Here is a 24,125-nt window from a genome sequence, read left to right as displayed (position 1 = left end):
TTTTGCACCTTTCCCTGTTTGTTCTTTGTGGCTTGGACGTTCCATTAGCGCTCTGTTGTTTGCTATCAAAACCTGGACCTGATGGTAGCATGCCAGAAACAAACTGTTCAGCTTGTTTTTAGAGATGAAGTGGGAAAAAATTGCAGCTTTAAGTTGCTAATTTTCTTCATGAATGCTCTGTCCCCCGTGCTGCCATTGTTTTGGTTGCTTCTATCAGTGAAAACAAGATTCTCCTGCCCTGCTATGTTTTCCTCTGCGGTGATGAGGGGAAGCCATAGTGTTCACACACTGGACGAGCCTGGCTGAACTCTTCAGAGCAGTGGTTTTTGTGTGACCCCAAATCACATGGGTGAACACAAACATCTGCCGCAGTGTCCAAGGCAGCTTAGATTTCCTTGAAATGAATGCTCTTACTGGTTTAAGCCCAATATGGAGAGTAACAGCATCTGGGGACTACGGGGATATTTTACACTTCCCTTATGTGGTTGATCTATATACTGTATATGTTTGTTTCATAAAGCAAACACTAATGCTGAAAATTTAAGGAATAACTCCAAACGTGGACTTTATGGGCACTATACACTGACCCTATAAATGTGATTGATATTATTTGTGTGACACAGCTCTGCAGCTGCAGTAGTTTTATTTCCTTCACCAGCATTCATCTGCAGGCCAACTTTTGAAAAGTTATGTTTTGTTTGCATTTGAAAGGTCATACTGGCTCACTTGTCTAAGATGGGAATACAAATACAGAGTTGTATGGTCATCTGCAAAACATGGCCTGCACAAACAGAGTGCACAGCAAAGTGTAAACACCATGACTCAGTGCCTGCAATTCTGCATAGAGTACAATGTGTTTAGACTTCATTATAGATTAAATCTACTGTAGCAGACATAGTACTTTTTTGGCTTTTTCTTCCAAGTCTAACACTAGTGCCTTGATGTAATTTAATGTTGTTTTTAAACACCTTGCCAGAAAATTCTTCTTTTGTGTTTTCATTTTCAATATCTACTAATTTTGGACCAAATAGTTGCTGCATAATCCACTTAAACTTGCTAACATGCTTTTACCTGGCATTCAATTGACCACATGACATTTTTAAGATCAGATTTAAGGGCTCATGCATGGCATGGAAATCTAGAGGAGTTTCCATAACTTCAACAAGGCAGCTATATGCTGGCTCGCACAATAAAAATAAGCTAACAATAAAATATGGCATTAGCCAAGTTCCAGCTGACTAAAACAAACAAAAAAGAACAAGAAAAATGTAAAATACTGTAGAAAATGGCCCTGATATTGAGGGTGCTCATTCAAAATTAGATTTTTTGACAAAGACCACAGGATCAAGGTCAAACAATCCCTGGAGAAATTTGATATATATTACTTTATTATAAAAGGTGCTATATCTGCATTCTCCACCAGAGGTCAATTGTCTGTTTATTTAGCTTGCATTTTGTGCACTGGAAAATACAAACTTTGTTGACATGAAAAAGACCTCCCCTTTTTATAAACTAAAGACATCTACCATAAACCCTTTATGATCCAAAATGTGACTTTTCTCACACCTAACCACCGAGTGCTGAGCTTTTAGCGCTTTTCCTAACAGGCTCTGATGCTATTAAAAAGACTGTTCTGGGTTTGGTTTAATATCCATCATTACCTTAATGAAGAAGAATTTATTGGTCAAAGGCCATGTGTGCCATTTCATTCGTAAGTATTAACCTTTTTGTTTTTGCATTCACTTCCTTGAGTTGAAATGCTTCTTGAGTGGTGAGTCATGCAGATGTTACAAGCATATGTTTATTTCCGCTCTGTCAGCTTCTTCTTAGATACGATTTTTGCACTTTGCTTTTATGCTCTTGGATCTTGAAAAGCTGTACAGACTTCTCTGTTCATGAAGGGCTTTGAATGAGTTGTGGGCTGGGATTTATGGGTTATGATGGTTATGGGAATGAATCATGTCAAAGACAAGTCCTCCACTGTGTGTGTGTGTGTGTGTGTGTGTGTGTGTGTGTGTGTGTGTTTTGCCTGTACCTGTAGATCTGTCTTTTCAGGCTCTTGATGGGTTGAGACCTTTCTTTGCGCTTAGGTCTCATAAGGTCCTAAGTGAACCATGTGTGACCTCTCTTTCATTTCCTGTGATGTTACCGCTCATCATAATGAAGGAAAATCTAACTAAGTAGAAAAAAAAGCACATCCTCTGTGAAACCAGACTTTCCAGTCTAATACCGCTTTTAAGAGCACATTATTTTTGTGAGCTGGAAAACTGAGTCCCTGCCAGGCAGAGTTTATTACTAAGGCACACTGGATGGTAATTTTCACAGGTGGTTTTGATCATCATCCCTCTCCACTCCGGCACATGCTGTAGCTCCTTCACTTACTGTGGAAATAGGTTGTCATGAATGTACATCAGTACACGCAAAAATGTACGCACAGTGCAATGAAAATAACTCATCGCAGAGTTATTCCCTTGGAAAGATAGCTTTGGAATGGGGAAATTAAAGAGGCAACATGACCACATTTTAGGCTACATTCAGCTAGTACAATGGGTGCATCTCCCACACACAGCATTCCACACACCAAAATTGGAACACAGATATTTTGAACCAGCTATTAGTGCAATTAATTGAACACTAAAGCATATTATTTGTCAACATTCTAGAAAAGCACCACCAGAGGTCCAGTTCAGGTACATGAATTTGCTGAGTTGAAGCCTAGCTAACAGTCACTGCCTAGAGTCACCTGTGCCCACTGACCATGTGTCAAAACCTCTTTTATGGTTATGGTTAATAAACTTTATATTCATGCTTTATAGCTCATATTTCGCTAATTCTGGTTTCACAGGTGCCTTCTTAGTTTCTTCTGAAGATGAGGAGTCATCATTTGCTACCGCTACGTGCTCTTCTGGTCGTCCTGCTTGCAGGACTTCTTCCTAAACTCGATGCCCAGGAAGATGAAGGTAAGTTTAACTAATTTAATCTCATTGCAGTCAGCAGCAGCACTCATTTTACAGATGATAGAACCGGGTCTCAATAAGCAAGTGTTTAAATATCAAATGCAAGCAAAGGGATTATAAAACTGTATTTGCATTTCTGACTTTTACATGTATTATGCTTTCAAGACTGAATGCAAACAGTTAACCTCAAAATGGGACATAAAACTTAGAATATAAAACCTCAAGAGATACTATAGTAGAGTAAGTCTGATACATTTGACACATTAAACATACATAAACAGACTGATGCTATCAAACTGAAGTACATTTATATTGTGCACTTTGTTAGCATCTTTTCACTGGTCTTTACTTTTGTCCTCCCAACACTCCCTTTGGAAGATTGTGCACAAGGTTTGGCAGCTGATATGTACTTTCTAGTGGATTCATCATGGAGTATGGGTCAAGAGAACTTTGAGCATGTCAGACACTTTCTGTACACCTTGATACAATCTCTGCACCAGGTCGGAGGAGAAAGGTTTAAATTTGCCCTTGTACAGTACAATAGCAGGCCTCACACTGAGTTCCAGCTCAACAGCTACAAAACTGCACAGGGAGTCCTGGCACACATCAAGGCTATGTCTTACCGTGGTGGGGGCACGCGGACTGGCTTGGGTTTGGATTTTCTGATACATACACATTTGACTGCTGCTTCGGGCAGCCGTGCTGCTGACGGAGTCGCCCAGGTGGTGGTGGTGCTAACAGACGGCCGCTCGCAGGATGATGTTGCCGAGCCAGCTCAAGTGCTGCGGATGGCAGGCGTGGAGATGTTTGCAGTTGGAGTTCAGGATGCAGTGGACTGGGAGCTCAGGGAGATGGCTAGCCAACCTCAAAGCACTCACGTTTTCAGTGTAGACACTTTCCCAGCCTTACAGAGTATAATTCAAGATTTAGTTGTGGGACTTTGTGATGCAGTGACCCAGTCAGGGGGGTTTCCTGTGGCAAATGAGGCCCCTGTGGCTGGAGGAGGGACAGGTAATGAAATGGGACCAGCGTCACTACCATACTAATGTCTACATGTGCAGAAAGAAGCTGCTGCACATGCGGCTGTGACTGGACCTTTTTATAATTAACATAACGATTTTTTTAACCACAGTAACCTTCCACTGTTCACCTGCAACATTAACACCACTTTTTTGATTTGTCTTTCAACATGTAATATACCTCTAATGCTTCAAAGATCACAGTACGATTTGCATGTGTTCACTTTACTGCATTAGGTGTTGTACCTGGTACTTTTGCAAAAGGTAGGTCTCTGATAGAGGCTGAAATGGCTTCTGTTATAATTCAACACGCCATTTTCAGAAGATCAGATCTTCCCCAGTGTCCTCTTCTAAAACCTTTGGAAGATAACAAGGTCTCTGGGACACTTTAAAAGCTTTTAAAGCCCCCGAAAATCAAACTGTGAGCTTTTAACAATAGCTAACCATGCACCACTGCTTATGTGTCCTGCACATGTGTGTTTGTCTTTTTTCAATCACAATGTCTATCTGTGTAAAATATGTGCAATATTCTGTTTTTGAAACAGTGATGAACCTGTCTGGAGACATCCTTGACCTGTAGAAGCACTTTGAGAATGTTTTTATCTTTAAATAGCCTAATCTATTTGCTGTCATAATTTAATGACATAAGAAAGGCGAACGGTAATGAAGAATGGTAATTTAAGATACTCAAATATCCAAAGGGTACATGTTCATTTCAAATGAAGCATTGCCATTATATGTGGTTTTGCTCTTTTTAAACAAAATCATACGTCTCAATGACTGCAAATATGCAGGCACCAAGGATGGTTCACAGGGTCATGACTGGTCACGTCATCTGAGGTCTGTAACAAGAGTCTGCATGGAGTGGTTGAACTCAGCGGAGCTCATACAAATGGGCATATTACATTATTTTTTAAATATTAAATATCATAAAAGATTATATCTATTTATATATTTAATCATTTGTTTTCCTCTAGAATGGAAATTCTTAATGCATTATGCCCATCTGCAGATTTTCTTTTAGTTCTTTATGTTCCTAGATGCTCCAGATTTTAAATAGCAGATCATGTTCTGTCACAATTTATTCCCATAGAAAACTGTGAGATACATCCAACTCTAAGACCTAACATTGTCTCAAAACATATAGAAAAATGTATTTTTGTTCAGAAGACATGTAGATAAGAAAAAGTTTAAACACTGTGACTTTTCTGTACATAAATTCTAGTGTTACTGTAATTAGAATTGAATTCAAGTAAAAAAAAAAAAATCTATGGAGCAAAGTAATCGACAAATTACAGGACTTTAGGAAATCTCCTTGGTTCAGCCAACATGCAGTATGATGTTTTGCAGTGTTGTTGATTTATTCACTGAATGACACAGCTAGCACGAGTTCTTTGATTTATGTCTCTGTCTCAGATTCACTTATTTAACGCTTTCACAAGTTCCATTTTGTTTTGTTTTCTCTCTCTCTCCTTAAAGCACAAGACACAGCTGACCTAGTACTGTTAATTGATGGATCACAGAACATTGGAGCAGCAAACTTCCCCTATGTGCGTGAATTGGTTTTGAGAATCATTGAGCGCCTTGATGTGGGCAGGGACACTGTTCGGGTGGCCTTGGTCCTGTACAACAGCAGCCCAGAGATAAAGTTCTATCTAAATAGCTTTTACAGCAAATCATCACTCCTGGATGCTGTGAAAGCCCTCACCTACACAGGGGGCGATGAATCTAACCTGGGGGCTGCCTTGGAGGAAGTGGCCGAGAGCCTTTTAAGTGAAACATCTGGGGGCAGGGCTGACGAGGGTGTGCCCCAGATGTTGGTGGTTATCACTGCTGGGCCATCCACTGATGATACTGGTGCTGGTGACCGAGCTCTTAAGAGGGCCAGTGTTATCACATTCGGCGTGGCGATTGGTGACACTGCCACTGCAGATCTGGAAACAATTGCTACAGATATAAGTTTTGTCCAGTCAGCCTCTGATGTCAGAGAAGTTGCAAACATTGGTGACCAACTGCTTCCACTCATTAACGGGGTGATCCAGCGCACTATTATAGTTCAGAATGAGTTCACAGAAGGTATGTAACTTCTCAGTAAACCCTGGCGGGGCATTACGGTTGTGGAAGGGGACTTCATAATTCAATTGATATGTTATAGTGCACATGGTAGGTTAGTTTCTATATCCCTAATTTTAAGTTTATAACAGAAGTGGTAACACTTAGAAGTCTTATTACCATTTTAAAAATATTTGAAATTTGACTCCATTCCATTAACCCTCTCAAGGCAGACGTTGCCGATTTGCAACAGTTAAAAACTAACAACCTGATTACCCCACATACATATTTTATGAGGTTTTCTTTTACTCAGAAGTACCACTGCAGGACTTGGTTGTGCATTAGCAACAAAAAACTTAATTTGAGCCTGAGAGGGTTAACTTACATAAATGTTTGATGAAGATAAAGATGTCATTAGTACCAGACAGCCTAATAAGAAAAAGATATTTGTATGTAGGTCTGGTGCTTGTGTTTCCATAAAAGTTGGAATATGATGTCAATAAGAAGAAATCATTATAAAAACAGCATATCAAATGTTGAAACTGAGAACATTTTTGGAATTGATTGTATATATGTTTAGCTTGTCTTGTAGGTCAGTTTTTGTGAATTCAAGATTGGTAAATAATTTTATCTGCTCAGCAGTGGCCTTTTCTGTAATTGTTTTATTTCATAATGTTTTCAATTGAGTACAGGTCTGGACTGCAGGAAGGCCAGTTTAGCATCTAAGCTCTTTTACTACAAAGCTATGTTGCTGGAAAATATGTTCTCATTAAAAAGATTCAATGTAAGAGGCAACAATGTATGGGCAAATAGTAAGATTCTAATGTGTTTAAAACTTTTCACAAGTCTTATCAGCAGTTATTTTTCACTACAAAGGTAATCCACTGTTCCATTGTGATTTTGGCCCTCAACCTTTTTACACAAAATGTCTTTGGATTCTCAGAATATTTTAATATGTAATATTTAATACCTGTAGATTTTGAAATCCAAATTTTATTGTTTATTATTTCTTCAATTTTGTGTTCAGAATTTGTATTCTCAAATTGTGGAAGTGTTTATCACTGAGCAGTGAATGTCTCTAACTCTCTGGGATGCTATTTTATAATCATTTGATGCAACTTCTTTTCCCAGAGTGATTCTGGAAAAAAGAAAATCAAAATGATAATGTATTTTTCAATAAACAAATTTCTCAGTTTCAGTATCTGATAGGTTGTAATCATTGTAATTAAATGCAGAATTTAAGCTTTTAGCAGATAATCGAATTCCTTTTTAAATTACATTTTACAAAGAGTTACAGCTTTTTTTTTTTTAGGTAACTAGGATGTATGTTGCTCAAAATGTGGTTTATTAGACAATATATATTTTTAACAATGGCATAAGATCATCTTAGTTAAATCAGTTAACAGAAAGAGCTTTGTGCATTTGTATTATTTATGCAGTTTAAATTGATTTTTAAAATCTGATAGTTTTAGCGTATTTAACTTATTTTCAAAGGAGCATGCACACTAGCTGTACTTTGTAAAAATATAAAAATATATGGGTTTCAGGAAATAAAATAAATCACTTTATCACTTGATCTATAGCTGTTACAACATTTCTAACATTTTGTAAATTGTAATTGATGTCTATTAGAAGGCATCTGAATTTGTCCTACTTTTTTCCATGTCAGTAATACTTTACCCTCATGCCAAATAATTTAATGCAAATACAAAATATACATTTATTAACAGAATATATTTTCAGAGTTTTGTCAGCCAAAAACTTAGTCTTATAGACCGATTATTATAGCATCTAATATTCCCTCCTAACTGTAATGTTCTTTGTTGTTTCTTTTTCCAGTTATTCAGTCAAAAACAGTTGGAAATCGAGACATCATTTTCCTTATTGACGGTACTATGGGAACAGCAAACATTAACAATGTGCGGAATTTCATCAGAGAGTTTGTGGAAAGCATGCCAATTGGTCCAGATCAAGTTCAATTGGGTATTGCACAGTTTTCTGCTTCCCCGAGAGTTGAGATGGATCTCAACACCCATGGGACCAAGGAGAAAATCATTTCTGCTTTGAGTACTATCAAACCAAGACCGGCACAGGTAGTCAACATCGGAGCAGCCTTGAACTTTGTCCGGGAAAGAATGTTGCAGCCAGAGAAGGGCAGCCGTATTCAGCAGGGTGTACCCCAGCTTGTAATGTTGTTAACCAGCAAAAGATCCAGTGACAGCGTGGAAGAACCTGCAAGTGCCCTGAGGGAACTAGGTGTATTGACCTTGGCTGCAGGCGCAAAGGCAGCTGATGAGCAGCAGCTGAAGCAGATTGCCATTAGTGACGATGCTGTGTTCTACGACAAGGATATACGACCACTGATTAGAACCAAGAAAGAGAAAATGATAAGTGCTCTTTCTACTTTAGCTGGAGGAGTACCCACCACAACAGGTAATGCTACATCTATATAGGTTGTTGAGCCCCTAAGTGCTTGAAATGAAGGCAACAGGACACCCTTTGGTTTGTGAAGAAATTTCGATCTCACCCAAGGGTCTTTTTCAGGTCAAAAACCTGTGGCGAGCCCGAGGTATTTAACCCATGGTGGGGTTATCCCCTTGGAATTGTTACTGATAGTCGTTAACCCACTCTACAATCATGTGAGCCACCGTGTCGATCAAAGAGTTGGTTCTTAATGTCACAGGGGAAAGTCCAGTCCAGTTTAAGAAATCAAAAACAAGTCTGGTTGCTTTCATTTCAAGTGGTCAGTAATGATTTGTCTTTCAGTGAAATTCAGGATAATTAGAAAGGGAAACCTAGGACTAAAATGAACTTTTGATAAATGTGATAGATAAGGAAAACTTTGAATAAATATGTGGAAAAACAACTAAAGCAAAAGTTTCCATTCAAAATTGAAAACTAGGACAATTCTGTGATTTGTGTGGAGTATAAACACAAGAGTCAGTTTCATGCCAGCTGAAAAATATAAATTGATCCTGAGTAAGTAGTTGTGTTAGTGACATTTTTAATGTTTAGTTGGCATTTTTTTCCCTACTTTGGTACTACGTCTTTGTGGTTTGAAATATTCTTCACTGTTATATTTGTAAATAATTGTTAAAAAAATACAAATTGAAGTAATAAATATTGGGCACTTTACATGTTAAATTCTTCATTTGCACAGAGAGAAATGTTGCAACAGTCAATGCGTCACTATTACTGAAAGCACATGTTCTTGGCATTACACAGAGAGTAATTAATACATTTTTTGTGCTTTTCTTCAGTGACGGAGGAAACCATAGTGGAGACTACAAAAATGGTCAGAGACATTGTCTTTCTTGTGGATGGCTCAAACTATGTTGGAAGCAGTAATTTGCCCTATGTGAGAGACTTTATGATCAATACGATCAACCAACTTGATGTAGGTCCTGACAGGGTCCAGGTTGGTCTCCTGCAGTTTGCTGACCGTCCAAAAATAGAATTTTACCTGAGCAACTACAGGACCAGGGAAGAGGTTGTAGAAAAAATCTCTCAACTCAGGCTGACCGGAGGCTCAGCTGTGAATACAGGAGCTGCCATGAATTATGCCCTGGACAACATGTTTCACTCATCAAGGGGGTCACGCAGAAGGCAAGGAGTCCAGCAGGTGTTGGTTCTGATCACAGGTGGTCCACCCCAAGATCAGGTTAAATCTGTGGCTGACAGGTTGGCTCTGGCTGGTGTTTTGACTTTCACCGTCAGTTCTGGACAAGCAGATGAGGCCCTACTCCAGAATGTTGCCTTTGTTCCAACTTTGGCTTTCCATGCAAGAAGCTTCTCTGGTTTACCAGGCCTTGCTGAACAAATCATGCCAGAGTTGGTAACAGTGGTTGGCGATACCGACGTGGCAGTATTCCAAGAGGAAACTGGTTAGTTTGGAATTTCTGTTTTCTTTGTCTAATAAAAATATGATCAACTGTATATCTGGCAAAACATAAATAAATGTGTATTGTATTTTTTTCCTTCAGTTGTTGGAGCTGAAAGAGATGTTGCTTTCCTCATTGATGGCACAGATCGAGTTCAAGCAGATTTTGCCTACATAAAGGATTTTATCATTAAAGTAATCGAACCACTTGACATTGGAGATGACAAGGTACGAGTTTCAGTGGTTCAACACAGTGAAAGGCCAACTCTAAGTTTTTACCTTAACACTTATAAAACCAAAGATGAAGTGATAAGAGCTGTCCAAGGACTCAGAGTGACTGGTGGACGTAGTTTAAACACAGGATCCGCTCTGAGATTCATGAAAGACACCATCCTGTCTGGCAGTTATGGTGGTCGTGCTGCACAAAATGTCCCTCAGTTTCTGATTGTTTTGACTGGAGGCCAATCTACGGATAATGTAAGGGAACCCGCTGGAGCACTGAAGACAGATGGAGTTGTACCGTTTGGTGTTGGTGTCAAGGACGCAGACCCAAAGCAGATTGAGGCCATCTCGCACAACCCTTCTTTTGCCTTCAACGTTAAGGAATTCAGTGAGCTCAGCACCATACCGCAAAGACTGAATAATTATGTGAGCCTACCAAGGGAAGAGTTAGAGGTCGTCCTACAGCAAGGTAAGATTATTTTTTTTCGGGTGTCCGGAACTCACAAAATCTGCAATTTTTGGTGCTTTATATCTCATCTAACTTATGTTAACCCCATTTTAATCTTAATTAGATTCTTATTGTTGTCTTAACACAAGATGATGCTGTAAAAATAAATATTGTGTTCCTAGTTGATGGCACTGATAACACTGGAAATGGATTGACAGACATTAAACACTTCATTAAAAACATAACAGAGAACCTTTATATCAGTGAGAACCAAGACAGACTGTCTGTGGTTCAGTTTGCAGATAACACTCAGGTCAGCTTTTATCTAAATTCTCACAAGACAAAGAATTACAATTTAAATGCGATAGACATTTTAAGGCACAAATGAGGGACATGCCATAATATTGGTGCAGCTCTACAGTTTGTGATGCATAGTGTCTTTACTTCCTCCATGGGTAGCAGAAGACTAAAAAGGAATCATCCAGATTTTAATTAAGTGGCAAACTGTCCACTGATAATGCAAGAAGCCCAGCTTTTCCTCTTAAAGAACATTACATTTTACATAACATTTTGGAGTGAGAGATGCCAAAATATCAGAGTTGGAAATGATTGCGCTCAAACCTAGTTTCACATATAAGGTTTCTGAATTACCCTCAGTCCAGTCACAACTTATTATTTCACTGAACAGACACAAAGACACTCAAGACAAAGCTGTCATGTCAGTGTATAAGCTAATATTATTTCATCAGGACAAGTTTTACTCCTTAGCACAGTTGCATTTTCTCATAAAACTAACATATCCCTAAACTCGAATGATTGATAAGATTTTATTTGGTGATTTTGGTAATTATTCACCCCATTATTTAAGCCATTTCTATTGTGTAAATTTCATGATTGTTCTCACTAAAAAGCCTATTCTAGCTGAAAAAGAAATAAATTTTGGTGTGTTTTTCGGTTTTATCTTTTCTTTCCAAGTGTCCATTTCACTTACTACTTTGAAGTCACTTGGAAGATCAGTCATTCAAATGTCTTATACATCTTTTTTGGTAAAAAGATGTTTTTCTTCCCACTTTTCAGAGCAATAGCTCACATCTTTACAGCTCAGTTTTTTCACTGAGCTTGACTTGCTCATGCTAATAAATATGCATGACTGTTAGAACATCTCAAATGCGTAATTCGCAAATCTTCTATCCATCCTTGTATCATCTAGTTGACACACGGAGGGACATAGTGTTTCTCCTTGATGGGTCAGATGACTCCAGAAATGGTCTCCCAGCTATTCGAGAGTTCGTCAGAAGAATGGTTGAAGAGTTGGACGTTGGCGAAGATAAGGTTCGAGTGGGCGTTATACTGTATAGTGATGATGCCTCAATTTACTTCAACCTAATAACTCACAGATCCAAAAAAGCTATTATCTATGCTGTAAGAAGTCTTCGACATAAAGGAGGGAAATCTCGCAATACTGGAGCTGCTTTACAGTTTGTGCAAGACCATGTTTTCACAACTTCATCTGGGAGTAGACACCTGGAGGGAGTTCCTCAGATTCTTTTTTTGCTCACTGGGGGAAAATCCAAAGATGATGTTTCCAGAGCTGCATTTGGACTAAAGCAAATCGGTGTTATGTCTTTTGCAATTGGAATGAAAAATGCTGGACAAGAGGAACTTCAAAAAATTGCCTTCTCCTCCAGATATGTTTTCAACTTGCCTTTCTTTGCTGAAATTTTGTCCATTCAGCCAGATTTAGTAGCATTTGTCCAGACAGAAATATCAGCTAAGCCTGCTACTGTTGTAGGTAAGAAACAAATGTAATATATAATTTAAATTTAAACTGACTCGCTGTTTCTGTTCTTGCTCATTTGGTCTTTCTTAATTTCAAATGTGATGAAACTGAATTATTTTCTGAAGAATGTCATTGATTCAGTTTCACATTTGTTAAATTCTCTTCACTGGCCAGACACATCTTACGTGTTACTTGCTTCTTGGTTGGCTGCCATCCTTTTTTTTTTCTTGTACTCCAGAGAGCTTTTCTTTCTTTTCTTAAGCTCTCCCTTGAGCCAGTGATAATCACATCATTGACTGAAAATATGTTCTTTTGAACAAAAGAACTTGTTTGGCTTTAATCTATCTTTCATGCGTGAAAGATGAATATGCTACTTAGCTTGTAATTTCTCAATATCTTTCTTTGTTAGCCAGTTTTCCTACAAATTGTTGCATCTAACACATCGTTTAAAACAATAATTCTTTGAATTTCATTACCAGTTTTAGTATATTTGCCAACAACATAATGGCTAATTATTGCACTACAGTACATTTTGGCTTATGTTTATGTTTGACTGCTAAACGAGGTTTTCATATTCTTTCTCTGAATTAGAATCTCCTCAAAGAGACATAGTATTCCTTTTGGATGGATCGGATAATACACAAAGTGACTTCCCAGCAATAAGGAGTTTTGTGGAACAAATGGTAGAAACACTCACAGTTGATGAGAACAGAGATCGTATTTCTGTGGTTCAGTATAGCGGAGATCCACAGACACATTTCAATTTGAACACCTACATGGCAAAACAAGATGTTCTCGGTGCAATCCAACGTTTGAACCACAAAGGAGGCATATCCCTCAACACTGGGGTAGCTCTTGACTATGTAAGAAAAAATGCTTTTGCCGAGTCCTCAGGTAGTCGGCATCAACAAGGTGTCCCTCAGATATTGATTCTGCTGAGCGATGGAAGATCTCAAGATGATGTTGCAAGTGCTGCTGCTGCTCTAAAACAGGAAAAAATTGTTCCAGTCTGTGTGGGTACCAGTAATGCAAACATACTTGAGCTCCAAATGATTGCACATGACCCTTCCTATGCCTTCTCCATAACTCAATTTGATGATATTGAGAGAATGAATGATCAACTTGTGTCACTTCTAAAAAGGGTTCCTCGGCAGCAGCCAAGACAAAAATCACAAAGTCCTTTAGGTAAGGCTTTTTATTGATGTTTTCATGGTCTATCTGTCTTATAATGCTTAACTCTAACTTAGCATCATCATTTCTGTCAAGATCCTGCAGGTCAAAATGAACCCATTCAACGTGATATTGTGTTTTTACTGGATTCCTCTGATAAAATGCAGAAAACCTTCAATGCTGTTCTTGGCTTTGTTGGAAGAATCATGGAGACACTCAGTGTGGACAAAAACAAAGATCGTGTTTCAGTAGTGCAGTACAGCAGAGAACCTTCTGTTGATTTTCTCCTAAATACATACAACACAAAGCAAGATGTTGCTGACAGTTTGCGAAGGTTGAGGCATAAAGGAGGTGAACCCCTCAATACTGGTGCAGCCCTGCAGTATGTCAAGGATAATGTTTTAACAGCTTCCTCTGGAAGTAGGCACCAGCAAGGTGTCCCCCAGATTTTGATTCTTTTAATTGGTGGACGTTCCAGTGATGATGTCAGAAATGCTGCTGAAAACTTGAATGAAATGGGTGTAACAACTTTTGTGGTTGGAATAGATCATGCAGACACCCTTGAGATTCAGTCTATTGCACAAAAATCAGACCGTGCTTTCCATGCAGCAGATATCAATAATCTATCAGATATTGAACAACTAATCATTTCTACCATGAAGGAGATTAAAAACCCTGCCATCAAACCACCATCGCACGGTAAGGTTGTAATGGTTAGCTCTTACACTGGGCGCGCGACTTAATGGATTGTCAGATTGTTGCAGACATGAAATCCCTTATTTTCGGTGAACGATAGATGATGAACTCCTTCACACTCAAATCTTTTGCTTGACAGAATCCTTTGCTTGATTAGTTGTAATTGAAGCACAAGCTGTGTATGCAGGATAAATGCATATTTACAAGAACAATTTTATTTTTCAATGTCATCATCAACCAGTTTGTTCAAATTCCTCTTGATTACAGATCCCAACAGAAGAGACATTGTTTTTTTGCTTGATGGTTCTGATGATTCTCAGCAAAAATTCCCAGATATTATTGACTTTGTAAAGAGGATAACAAAGCATCTAAACGTTGATATAAACAAAGATCGCATGGCTGTGGTCCAGTACAGTGACACTGCAGAGATTAATTTTAACTTGAGTCGTTATTCAACAAAGAATGATATTCTTAAAGCAGTAAATGGTCTGAGACACAAAGGGGGTTATCCTCACAACATTGGAGCTGCTCTCCAGTACTTGAAGGAACATGTATATACCCCTATGTCTGGTAGTAGACGTCAGGAGGGAATTCCACAGATACTCATACTACTGATTGGTGGACGATCTGCAGATGACATAAGAACCCCAGCCAGAATGATGAAGCAAATTGGTGCCATTTCAGTTGTAATTGGGACATCTGATGCTGACACTCTAGAGCTACAGACAATAGCTCATGAACCCAAGTACGCGCTCCCAGTTGCTGAATATGGACAACTTCCTAGTGTTCAGGAAGATGTGTTGGCATTGATAAGAGAGGCTTTGCACCATGTAGAACAAATTGCTCCCACAGCAGGTCTCGGTAAGAATCAATGTTTTCATTATCTAGTAAAGAAGAGAGTTTGGAGGATTTTCAGAAACCGTCATTGTCACATTCTGTTTACATTTTTTTTTTTTTTTGCAGATTCTAAGAAAAATGATGTAGTGTTTCTCATTGATGGATCATATGACTCACTGAATGGTTTTGAAGAAATACGAAGCTTTATTGAAAAAACTGTGGAAAGTTTAAATTTGGGCAATGATAGAGACCAAGTGGCTGTTGTTCAGTACAGTCGTGATGCCACTGTTAATTTTTACTTGAATTCTTATTCTTCCAAGAATGATGTGCTCAATTCCATAAGAACAATGAGACATAAATTTGGAAGACCACTGAACATTGGAAAAGCACTGGAGTTTGTCAGAGACAACGTCTTTTCTGCTTCAGTTGGAGGCAGACGTGCAGACTTGGTCCCTCAGTATCTGTATGTTTTTAGTGGTGGAAGATCTGGAGATGATGTCAGAGGACCAGCACAATCACTCAAAGACAATGGCATCAAAACCTTTAGTATTGGAACGGAGAATGCTGATACTTTGGAAATGCAAACTATCTCCTATACACCAGCACATTATTTTTATGTCACAAACTATAATAATCTACAAAGCTTAGATCCATCAGTGGAAGCCATGTTGAGGGGCACTAAAGAAACAACTGAATTTTCAACTATTGGTAAGAGTAACAACAATTTATAATAGCTTCCTTCTGGACATGATTGCATATCATGATTATCGTTTAGGTTATATGTAAGAGGTAAATGTTGTAAAATATTTCATAACCCATTTCAGATACATCTGTGACAGCAGAAACAGGATTCCAGAGTGCTGATATTGTTTTTCTTCTTGATGGATCTGATGATATGCAACCAAGTGAACAACAAGCTTTGGAATTTGTCAGAGAGTTTGTCAAGCAAATAGAAATTGGGCCAAGAAAAGCACAAGTTGCTTTAATCCAGTACAGCACAGAGCCCACAACTGAGTTTCTTCTAAACAAATACTTAATGAAAGATGATATCATTAATCATTTGGACAACATGAAACTGAAAGGAGGGTCCACTGTGAACATTGGTGTAGCCCTTGATTATGTGAAAAATAATGTCTTCACTGCTTCATCTGGAAGCAGAGCACTGCATGCAGTCCCACAGATACTGATACTCTTCAGTGGAAGAAATTCAAATGATGAAATCTTAGGTCCATTAGAAAGGCTCCGAAATGTGGGAATTGTTCTTTTTGGCATTGGTGTGAATAATGCTGATAGGTTTGAGATGGAACAATTAGCTCCTACAGCAATGTATTTTATAAAGAATACTTCTGACTTTCCTCATGTGAGAGAGCAGTTGCTGTCTGTCATATCCTCTCTCAAAAGTACTATCACACCTCATGTGGGTAAGTGAAAATAACATTTGATGATATGAAGTTTGATTAAACAAATATCTCATTTAATATTATTTAAATACAAACCTTGTAAACCTCATGCTGAAGTGTCTTCAACAGTAATTTGATGACTGTTGAATTGGTTAGAAACAACATTTAGACATTTACATGATTTTGAATTTTTTTAGGTTCAAGCTCCAGCATAAAACGAAATATTGTATTTCTCATTGATGGATCTGATGATGTCAGGATGAGTTTCAGTGCCATACGTGAATTTGTTGCCAAAATGGTTGCGAGCTTTGACCTGGACCAAAGAAAAGATAAAGTTGCAGTTGTGCAGTATAGCAACAATGCTGAACTTAACTTTAATCTGGATACTTACAAAACAAAAGCTGATGTCCTAAAGCACATTACAAGTCTTAAACCCAAAGGTGGAAGGCCACAGTATATTGGGGCAGGACTGCAATTTGTGAAGGATAATGTCTTTGTTCCAAATGCTGGAAGTCGACAAGATGAAGGAGTCAAACAAATACTTATTGTATTGGCTGGTGGAAGATCAAGAGATTCTCCAAGAGGACCAGCAAGTATGCTTAAAACAGCAGGTGTCACTACATTTGCAATTGGATCAAGAATGTCCAATTCAGCTGAGATGGAAATGATTTCATCAAACCCAAATTTCAAATACTCAGTCCCAGACTTTGTAAATCTGCCTCGAATTCAGGAAAGTTTGAAGAGTCACTTTACTAAAATGGCAGTTGAAGGGGAAACAATGGGAGGTAAGAATTTAAATGATTTGTCAAATTTAATACGTTAATTTTAATATGTAGATTTTATTCAAGTGAATTAGAGGTGAGTAAAAATTAATCAGCAACTGTATTTCTAATTAAAGAAGAAAAAAAGTATCATAGTAGGAAACAGTGTGAAAAGAAACCAAATGTGATTTGCTGTGTTCAGTTAGCTAGTGGATTGTCTTTTTTTTTTTTAAATAGTTGTGCTTGCGAAGAAAGAGTTTAATTTCAAGATGTTTCTCTTTAGCTGCAAAATATTTGATTGACCAAGTTAAACATATGGTAAATCTCATGTCTCTTAGTGGTCAGACAGCCAGCAGGAAGGGATGTGGTGTTTTTGCTGGATGGATCTGATGCTACTAGAAGTGGATTCCCAGCTATGAGAGACTTTGTCCAAAAACAAGTAGACACACTCAGTGTGGATGATGGCAAAGACCGTGTGTCGGTTGTTCAGTACAGCAGCGATCCAGCCGTCCAGTTCTATCTGAACACGTACACCACAAAAAGAGAGGTCCTTGACAGTGTCAGAGGTTTGAGGCACAAAGGCGGACGACCCCTCAACACTGGAGCAGCTCTCCGGTACTTGAGGGATAACGTCTTCACGGCCTCTGCCGGAAGCAGGCGGCCCTCAGGAGTTCCGCAGGTCCTAATATTGATCACTGGTGGAAGATCATTTGACAGTATTGATGAACCAGCCTCTGCTCTCAAACAGCTGGGTGTCTTGACCATTGCAATTGGAACCCGAGGCTCTGACCCCAGAGAACTTCAGACCATAACTGGCGAGCCCAGTCATGCTGTATCTGTGTCTGAGTTCACTGACCTTCCCAATGTTCAAGAACAGCTCTCTTCTGTAATGAGCACAGTGCCAATGAGGGTCACACCTTTGACCCCAACAGTAACTGGTAAGAACATGACCCATCTTCAAAGTCCAGTATCATTGTAGGAAACAGTGTGAAAAGAAATCATTTGGTTTTGCTGTGTTTAATCAGCCAGTGGATTGTTTTTCCTTTTTTTTTGTTCTGTTTTCGTTTTTGTTTTTTTTATAAAATAGTTGTGGTTGTAAAGAAAGAGTTCACTTTTACCATGGTGCTTTTTAGCTGCAAAATATTTGATTGACCAAGTTAAACATATGGTAAATCTCATGTCTCTTAGTGGTCAGACAGCCAGCAGGAAGGGATGTGGTGTTTTTGCTGGATGGATCTGATGCTACTAGAAGTGGATTCCCAGCTATGAGAGACTTTGTCCAAAAACAAGTAGACACACTCAGTGTGGATGATGGCAAAGACCGTGTGTCGGTTGTTCAGTACAGCAGCGATCCAGCCGTCCAGTTCTATCTGAACACGTACACCACAAAAAGAGAGGTCCTTGACAGTGTCAGAGGTTTGAGGCACAAAGGCGGACGACCCCTCAACACTGGAGCAGCTCTCCGGTACTTGAGGGATAACGTCTTCACGGCCTCTGCCGGAAGCAGGCGGCCCTCAGGAGTTCCGCAGGTCCTAATATTGATCACTGGTGGAAGATCATTTGACAGTATTGATGAACCAGCCTCTGCTCTCAAACAGCTGGGTGTCTTGACCATTGCAATTGGAACCCGAGGCTCTGACCCCAGAGAACTTCAGACCATAACTGGCGAGCCCAGTTATGCTCTATCTGTGTCTGAACTTACTGACCTACCCAAAGTGCAACAGCAACTTGAGTCCTCTGTGGAAGCTGCAGTTTTTGAAGTCACCCCAGAATTACCAACCGTAATTGGTACGTTGTCAGACACATCCTGTTGCTTGCTCCAAAAGTTATTAATTTTAGCTACAGTGAGGAAAAGCAAATAAATGAATGTGATGTGTGTATAGGTTTTTTGTGCATTTCAAACCAGTTGGTAGCATGCTGTGGTCTTTCTAAAACAGAAGTAGGCCAGGCTAGTGTTGTTAAAATATTAGTGTGCCAGTGAAAGATAATCTCACAAGCTTTGTGAAAGGTTTTCATTTTTTTGTCCTACTGTCTTTTCTCAGCTTCACGTGACAGAAAAGATATTGTATTCCTTCTGGATGGTTCTGATGGCACAAGGAATGGCTTTCCTGCCATGCGTGATTTTGTAGAGAGAGTGGTGGAGAAAATCAATGTGGGAGAAAACAAAGACCATGTCTCTGTGGTCCAGTACAGCAGAGAACCAGAGGTCCATTTCTATCTGAACACATATACCACAAGGGAGGATGTGGTGGACTCGGTCAGAGGGCTTAGACACAGAGGAGGAAGACCCCTAAACACTGGGGCAGCTCTCCAATACGTCAGAGACAACGTCTTTACAAACTCCTCTGGAAGTAGACGCCTGCAGGGTGTCCCACAGATATTGATCTTACTAACTGGGGGAAGGTCTTTTGACAATGTAGATAGCCCAGCCTCAGCTCTCAAACAGCAGGGCATTTATGTGATTGGCATTGGAACTAGGACCTCAGATGCTAGAGAGCTGCAGAAAATATCATATGAGCCCAGTTATGCTCTGTCAGTGTCCGAGTTCACTGACCTTCCCAGTGTCCAAGAACAGCTCTCTTCTGTAATGAGCAAAGTGATAGTGAGGGCCACGCCCATGACACCAACAGTGACCGGTAAGAACGTGACTCCTTTGTAATCTCCAGTATCATAGTAGGAAACAGTGTGAAAAGAAACCAAATGTGATTTGCTGTGTTCAGTTAGCTAGTGGATTGTCTTTTTTTTTTTTTTAAATAGTTGTGCTTGCGAAGAAAGAGTTCAATTTCAAGATGTTTCTCTTTAGCTGCAAAATATTTGATTGACCAAGTTAAACATATGGTAAATCTCATGTCTCTTAGTGGTCAGACAGCCAGCAGGAAGGGATGTGGTGTTTTTGCTGGATGGATCTGATGCTACTAGAAGTGGATTCCCAGCTATGAGAGACTTTGTCCAAAAACAAGTAGACACACTCAGTGTGGATGATGGCAAAGACCGTGTGTCGGTTGTTCAGTACAGCAGCGATCCAGCCGTCCAGTTCTATCTGAACACGTACACCACAAAAAGAGAGGTCCTTGACAGTGTCAGAGGTTTGAGGCACAAAGGCGGACGACCCCTCAACACTGGAGCAGCTCTCCGGTACTTGAGGGATAACGTCTTCACGGCCTCTGCCGGAAGCAGGCGGCCCTCAGGAGTTCCGCAGGTCCTAATATTGATCACTGGTGGAAGATCATTTGACAGTATTGATGAACCAGCCTCTGCTCTCAAACAGCTGGGTGTCTTGACCATTGCAATTGGAACCCGAGGCTCTGACCCCAGAGAACTTCAGACCATAACTGGCGAGCCCAGTCATGCTGTATCTGTGTCTGAGTTCACTGACCTTCCCAATGTTCAAGAACAGCTCTCTTCTGTAATGAGCACAGTGCCAATGAGGGTCACACCTTTGACCCCAACAGTAACTGGTAAGAACATGACCCATCTTCAAAGTCCAGTATCATTGTAGGAAACAGTGTGAAAAGAAATCATTTGGTTTTGCTGTGTTTAATCAGCCAGTGGATTGTTTTTCCTTTTTTTTTGTTCTGTTTTCGTTTTTGTTTTTTTTATAAAATAGTTGTGGTTGTAAAGAAAGAGTTCACTTTTACCATGGTGCTTTTTAGCTGCAAAATATTTGATTGACCAAGTTAAACATATGGTAAATCTCATGTCTCTTAGTGGTCAGACAGCCAGCAGGAAGGGATGTGGTGTTTTTGCTGGATGGATCTGATGCTACTAGAAGTGGATTCCCAGCTATGAGAGACTTTGTCCAAAAACAAGTAGACACACTCAGTGTGGATGATGGCAAAGACCGTGTGTCGGTTGTTCAGTACAGCAGCGATCCAGCCGTCCAGTTCTATCTGAACACGTACACCACAAAAAGAGAGGTCCTTGACAGTGTCAGAGGTTTGAGGCACAAAGGCGGACGACCCCTCAACACTGGAGCAGCTCTCCGGTACTTGAGGGATAACGTCTTCACGGCCTCTGCCGGAAGCAGGCGGCCCTCAGGAGTTCCGCAGGTCCTAATATTGATCACTGGTGGAAGATCATTTGACAGTATTGATGAACCAGCCTCTGCTCTCAAACAGCTGGGTGTCTTGACCATTGCAATTGGAACCCGAGGCTCTGACCCCAGAGAACTTCAGACCATAACTGGCGAGCCCAGTTATGCTCTATCTGTGTCTGAACTTACTGACCTACCCAAAGTGCAACAGCAACTTGAGTCCTCTGTGGAAGCTGCAGTTTTTGAAGTCACCCCAGAATTACCAACCGTAATTGGTACGTTGTCAGACACATCCTGTTGCTTGCTCCAAAAGTTATTAATTTTAGCTACAGTGAGGAAAAGCAAATAAATGAATGTGATGTGTGTATAGGTTTTTTGTGCATTTCAAACCAGTTGGTAGCATGCTGTGGTCTTTCTAAAACAGAAGTAGGCCAGGCTAGTGTTGTTAAAATATTAGTGTGCCAGTGAAAGATAATCTCACAAGCTTTGTGAAAGGTTTTCATTTTTTTGTCCTACTGTCTTTTCTCAGCTTCACGTGACAGAAAAGATATTGTATTCCTTCTGGATGGTTCTGATGGCACAAGGAATGGCTTTCCTGCCATGCGTGATTTTGTAGAGAGAGTGGTGGAGAAAATCAATGTGGGAGAAAACAAAGACCATGTCTCTGTGGTCCAGTACAGCAGAGAACCAGAGGTCCATTTCTATCTGAACACATATACCACAAGGGAGGATGTGGTGGACTCGGTCAGAGGGCTTAGACACAGAGGAGGAAGACCCCTAAACACTGGGGCAGCTCTCCAATACGTCAGAGACAACGTCTTTACAAACTCCTCTGGAAGTAGACGCCTGCAGGGTGTCCCACAGATATTGATCTTACTAACTGGGGGAAGGTCTTTTGACAATGTAGATAGCCCAGCCTCAGCTCTCAAACAGCAGGGCATTTATGTGATTGGCATTGGAACTAGGACCTCAGATGCTAGAGAGCTGCAGAAAATATCATATGAGCCCAGTTATGCTCTGTCAGTGTCCGAGTTCACTGACCTTCCCAGTGTCCAAGAACAGCTCTCTTCTGTAATGAGCAAAGTGATAGTGAGGGCCACGCCCATGACACCAACAGTGACCGGTAAGAACGTGACTCCTTTGTAATCTCCAGTATCATAGTAGGAAACAGTGTGAAAAGAAACCAAATGTGATTTGCTGTGTTCAGTTAGCTAGTGGATTGTCTTTTTTTTTTTTTTTAAATAGTTGTGCTTGCGAAGAAAGAGTTCAATTTCAAGATGTTTCTCTTTAGCTGCAAAATATTTGATTGACCAAGTTAAACATATGGTAAATCTCATGTCTCTTAGTGGTCAGACAGCCAGCAGGAAGGGATGTGGTGTTTTTGCTGGATGGATCTGATGCTACTAGAAGTGGATTCCCAGCTATGAGAGACTTTGTCCAAAAACAAGTAGACACACTCAGTGTGGATGATGGCAAAGACCGTGTGTCGGTTGTTCAGTACAGCAGCGATCCAGCCGTCCAGTTCTATCTGAACACGTACACCACAAAAAGAGAGGTCCTTGACAGTGTCAGAGGTTTGAGGCACAAAGGCGGACGACCCCTCAACACTGGAGCAGCTCTCCGGTACTTGAGGGATAACGTCTTCACGGCCTCTGCCGGAAGCAGGCGGCCCTCAGGAGTTCCGCAGGTCCTAATATTGATCACTGGTGGAAGATCATTTGACAGTATTGATGAACCAGCCTCTGCTCTCAAACAGCTGGGTGTCTTGACCATTGCAATTGGAACCCGAGGCTCTGACCCCAGAGAACTTCAGACCATAACTGGCGAGCCCAGTCATGCTGTATCTGTGTCTGAGTTCACTGACCTTCCCAATGTTCAAGAACAGCTCTCTTCTGTAATGAGCACAGTGCCAATGAGGGTCACACCTTTGACCCCAACAGTAACTGGTAAGAACATGACCCATCTTCAAAGTCCAGTATCATTGTAGGAAACAGTGTGAAAAGAAATCATTTGGTTTTGCTGTGTTTAATCAGCCAGTGGATTGTTTTTCCTTTTTTTTTGTTCTGTTTTCGTTTTTGTTTTTTTTATAAAATAGTTGTGGTTGTAAAGAAAGAGTTCACTTTTACCATGGTGCTTTTTAGCTGCAAAATATTTGATTGACCAAGTTAAACATATGGTAAATCTCATGTCTCTTAGTGGTCAGACAGCCAGCAGGAAGGGATGTGGTGTTTTTGCTGGATGGATCTGATGCTACTAGAAGTGGATTCCCAGCTATGAGAGACTTTGTCCAAAAACAAGTAGACACACTCAGTGTGGATGATGGCAAAGACCGTGTGTCGGTTGTTCAGTACAGCAGCGATCCAGCCGTCCAGTTCTATCTGAACACGTACACCACAAAAAGAGAGGTCCTTGACAGTGTCAGAGGTTTGAGGCACAAAGGCGGACGACCCCTCAACACTGGAGCAGCTCTCCGGTACTTGAGGGATAACGTCTTCACGGCCTCTGCCGGAAGCAGGCGGCCCTCAGGAGTTCCGCAGGTCCTAATATTGATCACTGGTGGAAGATCATTTGACAGTATTGATGAACCAGCCTCTGCTCTCAAACAGCTGGGTGTCTTGACCATTGCAATTGGAACCCGAGGCTCTGACCCCAGAGAACTTCAGACCATAACTGGCGAGCCCAGTTATGCTCTATCTGTGTCTGAACTTACTGACCTACCCAAAGTGCAACAGCAACTTGAGTCCTCTGTGGAAGCTGCAGTTTTTGAAGTCACCCCAGAATTACCAACCGTAATTGGTACGTTGTCAGACACATCCTGTTGCTTGCTCCAAAAGTTATTAATTTTAGCTACAGTGAGGAAAAGCAAATAA

The 24,125-nt window shown here is 40.2% G+C and overlaps 6 protein-coding genes and 1 pseudogene across 10 annotated transcripts in view; all 7 read left to right on the top strand.

The window, feature by feature from the left end:
* Positions 1-24,125, top strand: part of LOC146651458 (collagen alpha-3(VI) chain-like) — a 106,578-nt gene that overhangs the window by 4,895 nt on the left and 77,558 nt on the right. For 3 of the 5 annotated variants that reach the window (XM_085383893.1, XM_085383891.1, XM_085383890.1), the window contains exons 1-5: positions 3,377-3,968; positions 5,456-6,052; positions 7,868-8,461; positions 9,289-9,912; positions 10,012-10,599. In XM_085383893.1, the coding sequence (XP_085240019.1) occupies positions 3,392-3,968; positions 5,456-6,052; positions 7,868-8,461; positions 9,289-9,912; positions 10,012-10,599 (2,980 nt within the window). In that variant the 5' untranslated portion in view covers positions 3,377-3,391. Of the gene's footprint in view, positions 1-2,845; positions 2,961-3,376; positions 3,969-5,455; positions 6,053-7,867; positions 8,462-9,288; positions 9,913-10,011; positions 10,600-24,125 lie in introns of those variants that run through there. The other 2 variants (XM_085383894.1, XM_085383895.1) reach the window with 2 other exon arrangements.
* Positions 10,718-11,440, top strand: LOC146651496 (collagen alpha-3(VI) chain-like; annotated as a pseudogene).
* Positions 11,587-17,336, top strand: LOC146651495 (collagen alpha-3(VI) chain-like). The gene is made up of 7 exons (XM_085383896.1): positions 11,587-12,370; positions 12,950-13,543; positions 13,625-14,227; positions 14,492-15,085; positions 15,188-15,769; positions 15,886-16,482; positions 16,659-17,336. Exons 1-7 carry the CDS (start codon positions 11,725-11,727, stop codon positions 17,282-17,284), a joined length of 4,242 nt encoding a protein of 1,413 aa, XP_085240022.1. The 5' UTR covers positions 11,587-11,724; the 3' UTR covers positions 17,285-17,336.
* LOC146651494 (collagen alpha-3(VI) chain-like) lies at positions 17,638-19,084 on the top strand. The gene is made up of 2 exons (XM_085383903.1): positions 17,638-18,160; positions 18,411-19,084. The coding sequence occupies exons 1-2, from the start codon at positions 17,638-17,640 to the stop codon at positions 19,082-19,084; spliced, it is 1,197 nt and encodes a 398-aa protein (XP_085240029.1).
* LOC146651493 (collagen alpha-3(VI) chain-like) lies at positions 19,086-20,721 on the top strand. The gene is made up of 2 exons (XM_085383909.1): positions 19,086-19,858; positions 20,081-20,721. The coding sequence occupies exons 1-2, from the start codon at positions 19,336-19,338 to the stop codon at positions 20,719-20,721; spliced, it is 1,164 nt and encodes a 387-aa protein (XP_085240035.1). The 5' UTR covers positions 19,086-19,335.
* LOC146651492 (collagen alpha-3(VI) chain-like) lies at positions 21,008-22,462 on the top strand. The gene is made up of 2 exons (XM_085383930.1): positions 21,008-21,530; positions 21,785-22,462. The coding sequence occupies exons 1-2, from the start codon at positions 21,008-21,010 to the stop codon at positions 22,399-22,401; spliced, it is 1,140 nt and encodes a 379-aa protein (XP_085240056.1). The 3' UTR covers positions 22,402-22,462.
* LOC146651491 (collagen alpha-3(VI) chain-like) lies at positions 22,679-24,125 on the top strand. The gene is made up of 2 exons (XM_085383901.1): positions 22,679-23,201; positions 23,452-24,125. The coding sequence occupies exons 1-2, from the start codon at positions 22,679-22,681 to the stop codon at positions 24,123-24,125; spliced, it is 1,197 nt and encodes a 398-aa protein (XP_085240027.1).

The sequence above is a fragment of the Rhamphochromis longiceps genome, linkage group LG16, assembly GCF_057381845.1.
Source record: "Rhamphochromis longiceps isolate RC_006_pf linkage group LG16, R_longiceps_female_GT1.1, whole genome shotgun sequence".
Taxonomy (NCBI): domain Eukaryota; kingdom Metazoa; phylum Chordata; class Actinopteri; order Cichliformes; family Cichlidae; genus Rhamphochromis; species Rhamphochromis longiceps.
The sequence above is the reverse complement of the archived record's forward strand: the minus strand, read 5'-3'. Positions and strand labels throughout refer to the sequence as shown.